General features: G+C 44.0%; 1 protein-coding gene across 1 annotated transcript in view; it reads right to left on the minus strand.

Annotated features, from left to right (window-relative positions):
- LOC139025692 (KICSTOR complex protein SZT2-like) overlaps window positions 1-5,874 on the minus strand; it is a 99,042-nt gene that overhangs the window by 6,544 nt on the left and 86,624 nt on the right. Inside the window, exon 20 of the mRNA XM_070440857.1 lies at window positions 34-112. Within this exon, the coding sequence (XP_070296958.1) occupies window positions 34-112 (79 nt within the window). The remainder of the gene's footprint in view (window positions 1-33; window positions 113-5,874) is intronic.

The following is a 5,874-nucleotide window of genomic DNA, read 5'->3' on the forward strand; positions in this document are numbered from 1 at the left end:
GCAGGGATCGAGGTACGTGGTCTGACTCCTCACCTTCCGCAGGGATCGAGGTACTTGGTCTGACTCCTCACCTTCTGCAGGGATCGAGGTACGTGGTCTGACTCCTCACCTTCTGCAGGGATCGAGGTACAGTGGGGAGAACAAGTATTTGATACACTGCCGATTTTGCAGGTTTTCCTACTTACAAAGCATGTAGAGGTCTGTAATTTTTATCATAGACACTTCAACTGTGAGAGACGGAATCTAAAAACTCCAGAAAAGTAGTAATTAAGTAATTAATTTGTCCAACACTGGAACTCAAGTCAAGGTAAGGGGTCTATTACGGATCCCCATTAGTTCCTGCCAAGTCAGCAGCTACTCTTCCTGGGGATTAGTATGAATTCCCATTCATTCCTGCCAAGACAGCAGCTACACCCCTTCCTGGGGTCCAGCAACATTAAAGCAGTTATATACAGTGTTAAGAAAAAATTATGTGAACCCTTTGGAATTACCTGGATTTCAGCATAAATTGGTCAAATTTGATATGATCTTTATCTAAGTCACAACAATAGACAAACATAGTGTCCTTGAACTAATAACACTAATTATTGCATTTTTCTTGCATTCAATTTATGACCAATTTATGCAGAAATCCAGTTATTTCCAAAGGGTTCGCATACTTTTTCTTGCCAAGGTGCAATTTAAAATATTACATGACATTACATTTCATAACACTTTTTACAACACATTAAACTACTCTACTACCACATATCTACAATACAACATCCATGTGTACGTGTGTGTAGAGTGCGTGGTCTATTATTATTCTGGCCAGGTCTATTATAATACAGGTCAGGTCTACAGGCCAGGTCTAGTATAATACATGCCAGGTCTAGTATAATTCAGGCCAGGTCTATTATAATACAGACCAGGTCTATTATAATACAGGCAATGTCTATTATTATACAGGCCAGGTCTATTATAATACGGACCAGGCCTACTATAATACAGATCAGGTCTATTATAATACAGACCAGGTATATTATAATACAGGTCATGTCTATGATAATACAGGTCATGTCTATTATAATACAGGCCAGGTCTATTATGATACAGGCCAGGTCTATTATAATACAGAACAGGTCTACAGGTCAGGTCTATTATAACACATGCCAGGTTTATTTTTAAACAGGCCAGGTCTACAGGCCCGGTCTAGAATTATAAAGGCCAGGTCTATTATTAAACAGGACAGGTCTACAGGCCAGATCTAGTATAATACAGGCCAGGTCTATTTCTAAACAGGCCAGGTCTACAGGCCAGGTCTAGTATAATACAGGTCAGGTCCTATTATAATACAGACCATGACAATTATAATACAGGCCAGGTCTATAATAGTACAGGCCAGGACTATTATAATACAGACCAGGTCTGTTAAAATACAGGCCAGGTCTACAGGCCAGGTATATTATTATACAGGCAAGTTCTAGTATAATATAGGCCAGGTCTATTATAATACAGACCAGGTCTAATATTAAAAAGGCCAGTTCTAGTATAATATAGGCCGGGTCTAATATAATACAGNATTTTTTTTCTCATTTTGTCTGTCATAGTTGAAGTGTACCTATAATGAAAATTACAGGCCTCTCTCATCTTTTTAAGTGGGAGAACTTGCACAATTGGTGGCTGACTAAATACTTTTTTGCCCCACTGTACATATTTACGTGTCTTTGCTGTCTCTCTGTTGAAAACACTCGATCCATCTACGGAGAGTAATTTGACAGAAAGTCTCTGGTTGTGTAAGTCTCTGGTTGTCCACCAGAGATCACCATGTCCTTTGTAGTTGTAGTAGGTTGGTCTCGGAGTGTCTGTTAGAACGAATCTTCCAGTCATACCAATGTTCGTTTGAATGGATCTTTCAAAGTACCACCCCATGGTTCTCGGTCGAGTTTACTAGACCAAAGTACTTAAAACAGCTGCAGACTGGATGTTCCTGTGTAGTCTTCTTCGACAGAGTTTCAACATTTTCTAACCATTTCAACATGCAGCCACGCTCCACGTTTTTCTGGTCTCAGAGTCTGACCATTCGTTATGTCCGGTTCCACACCGTCCGGCCTGCTTGGTCTCTTGTAGTTTTCTTAACCATTTGTAACGTATTCAGCTGGCGCTGCACATAACTGGTCTATAGAGAGTTCTTCAGCGGGTCATTTTAAACACTTGGGGGAAAATTACGTTCCATTACGTTTGGCATAATGTCTGTGCTCACGTGGACGTGGTTACTGACTGGACAAACTTTACATGAAAAAACATTTTCTCATTTAGAAGGCCAAGATCACATTTCGTCTTCTCACAAATAGTTTCATATTTAATCCTATAAATTCCACAACATTTATAGCAAACCTGATAACTGGGAAATATAAACATTCAGAGATACAGTTATGTAGTTATACCGTCCTTAATGAGTTCCCAAAACAACAACTGATCCGACAATTGTTCTTTAAGGACCCACTGACCATTCCAACGGTTTGGATTAAAAAATATATAATTATTCAAACTTTTTATGTTGTAGTCCTTGTAACAAAAGGTTTCTTTCCCCTCCATCCTGCAGAGCCCATAGGCTAGTAGGATAGGATAGTTTCTGCAAAGTATTTACGACCGTCATAAAACTGTCCAACTCTATTCCTCTCCCCCTCTGTGGGAGAGAGAGGGCGCTGTAAAGCAGACCCACTGTAACCTGAAAACGTTTGGTTGAGGTTATTTCTGCCAAAGGGTTCACATACTTCTTCCGCCATGCACTGTGAATGTTTATAAGGTGTGTTCAATAAAGACATGAAAAAAAAATTGGTGTTTTTGTCACGGTTTTCTAAAGTAGAACCCAGAAGCAGACCAGGACAAGGAGAGTAGAACGAAGGTGAGTATTTATTTACAAGTGTAAACGTAGAGGTAGAAAGATCCAGGTGGCGGAGCGGGCAGCGGAGGTGAGTTGATGGGAGTGAATAGGCAGATCCAAGGGAGTAACAGAAGCCACCGACGACCAGGCAGGAATGGGGTGAGTGTTCCGGGTGAAGGACTGTAGACAGAACAAACGGAGGTAAGTTCAAGGCAAGCAAGACGTACAAAACAACAAAACAAACTCTATCAAACTGGAGGCTGATACGCTGGCACAACATACTGTTCATGGCTAACGATCCGGCAGGGAATGGATGTCAGGTCAGAGCTTATGAAGTGGAGGGGTGATGATCAGGACCAGGTGTGCAGATAGCTGATGGGATACAGGTGCGGGTAATCAGAGATCTCCCAACTAGCTACGTCGCCCGGTGGAAAGCATGGCCAGACGTAGAGAAATGCTTATTGAAATTCTCAATTATAGTGGATTTATCGGTGGTGACAGTGTTTCCTAGCCTCAGTGCAGTGGGCAGCTGGGAGGAGGTGCTCTTATTCTCCGTGGACTTTAGTGTCCCAGAACTTTTTGGAGTTTGTGCCACAGGATGCACATTTTTGCTTGAAAAAGCTAGCCTTAACTTTCCTAACTGCCTGTGTATATTTGTTCCTAACTTCCCAGAAAAGTTGCATATCACGGGGGCTGTTCGATGCTAATGCAGAACGCCACAGGATGTTTTTGTGCTGGTCAAGGGCAGTCAGGCCTGGAGAGAACCAAGGGCTTTATCTGTTCCTGGTTCTACATTTTTTGATTGGGGGATGCTTATTTAAGATGGTGAGGAAGGCACTTTAAAAGAATAATCAGGCATCCTCTACTGACGGGGTGAGGTCAATATCCTTCTGGTGGTGCCAGAATAACAACCTATCCCTCAACGTAACTAAGACTAAGGAGATTATTGTGGACTACAGGAAAAAGAGGACCGAGCACGCCCCCATTCTCATCGACGGGGCTGTAGTGGAGCAGGTCGAGAGCTTCAAGTTCCTTGGTGTCCACATNGTCTGGAGGTTAGTTAACACAGTGTCCAAAGAAGGGCCAGAGGTATACAGAATGGTGTCGTCTGCGTAGAGGTGGATCAAAGAATCACCAGCAGCAAGAACGACATCATTGATGTATACAGAGAAGAGAGTCGGCCCGAGTATTGAACCCTGTGGCACCCCCATAGAGACTGCCAGAGGTCCGGACAACAGGCCCTCCGATTTGACACACTGAACTCTGTCTGAGAAGTAGTTGGTGAACCAGACGAGGCAGTCATTTGAGAAACCAAGGCTGTTGAGTCTGCCAATAAGAATGTTGTGATTGACAGAGTCAAACGCCTTGGCCAGGTCGATGAATACGGCTGCACAGTAATGTCTCTTATCGATGGCGGTTATGATATCGTTTTGTACCTTGACCGTAGCTGAGGTGCACCCATGATCAGCTCTGAAACCATATTGTATAGCGGAGAAGGTACGGTGGGATTCAAAATGGTCGGTAATCTGTTTGTTAACTTGACTTTCGAAGACCTTAGAAAGGCAAGGTAGAATAGATATAGGTCTGTAGCAGTTTGAGTCTAGAGTGTCTCCCCCTTTGAAGAGGGGGATGACCGTGGCAGCTTTCCAATCTATGGGAATCTCAGACGATACGAAAAAGAGGTTGAACAGGCTAGTAAACAGGGGTTGCAACAATTTCGGCATTATCATTATAGAAAGAGAGGGTCCAGATTGTCTATCCCAGCTGATTTGTAGGGGTCCAGAATTTGCAGCTCTTTTAGAACATCAGCTGTCTGGATTTGGGTGAAGGAGAAGCGGGGGAGGTTTGGGCGAGTTGCTGTGGGGGGTGGAGAGCTGTTGATCGGGGTTGGGGTAGTCAGGTGGAAAGCATGGCCAGCCGTAGAAAAATGCTTATTGAAATTCTCAATTATAGTGGATTTATCGGTGGTGACAGTGTTTCCTAGCCTCAATGCAGTGGGCAGCTGGGAGGAGGTGCTCTTATTCTCCGTGGACTTTACAGTGTCCCAGAACTTTTTTAAGTTTGTGCTACAGGATACAAATTTCTGCTTGAAAAAGCTAGCCTTAACTTTCCTAACTGCCTGTGTATATTTGTTCCTAACTTCCCGGAAAAGTTGCATATCACGGGGGCTGTTCGATGCTAATGCAGAACGCCACAGGATGTTTTTGTGCTGGTCAAGGGCAGTCAGGTCTGGAGAGAACCAAGGGCTATATCTGTTCCTGGTTCTACATTTTTTTGATTGGGGCATGCTTATTTAAGATGGTGAGGAAGGCACTTTAAAAGAATAACCAGGCATCCTCTACTGACGGGGGTCAATATCCTTCTGGTGGTGCCAGAATAACAACCTCTCCCTCAACGTAACCAAGACTAAGGAGATTATTGTGGACTACAGGAAAAGGAGGACTGAGCACGCCCCCATTCTCATCGACGAGGCTGTAGTGGAGCAGGTTGAGAGCTTCAAGTTCCTTGGTGTCCACATCAACAACAAACTAGAATGGTCCAAACACACCAAGACAGCTGTGAAGAGGGCACGACAAAGCCTATTCCCCCTCAGGAAACTAAAAAGATTTGCCATGGGTCCTGAGATCCTCAAAAGGTTCTACAGCTGCAACATCAAGAGCATCCTTATTGGTTGCATCACTGCTGGTACGGCAACTGCTCGGCCTCCGACCGCAAGGCCCTACAGAGGGTAGTGTGTACGGCCCAGTACATCACTGGGGCTAAGCTGCCTGCCATCCAGGACCTCTACACCAGGCGGTGTCAGAGGAAGGCCTAAGAATTGTCAAAGACCCCAGCACCCCAGTCATAGACTGTTCTCTCTACTACCGCATGGCAAGCGGTACCGGAGTGCAAGTCTAGGACAAAAAGGCTTCTCAACAGTTTTACCCCCAAGCCATAAGACTCCTGAACAGGTAATCAAATGGCTACCCGGACAATCTGCATTGTTACCCCCCAAACACCTCTTTTTA

This window comes from Salvelinus sp. IW2-2015, unplaced genomic scaffold (genome assembly GCF_002910315.2).
Source record: "Salvelinus sp. IW2-2015 unplaced genomic scaffold, ASM291031v2 Un_scaffold3072, whole genome shotgun sequence".
Taxonomy (NCBI): domain Eukaryota; kingdom Metazoa; phylum Chordata; class Actinopteri; order Salmoniformes; family Salmonidae; genus Salvelinus; species Salvelinus sp. IW2-2015.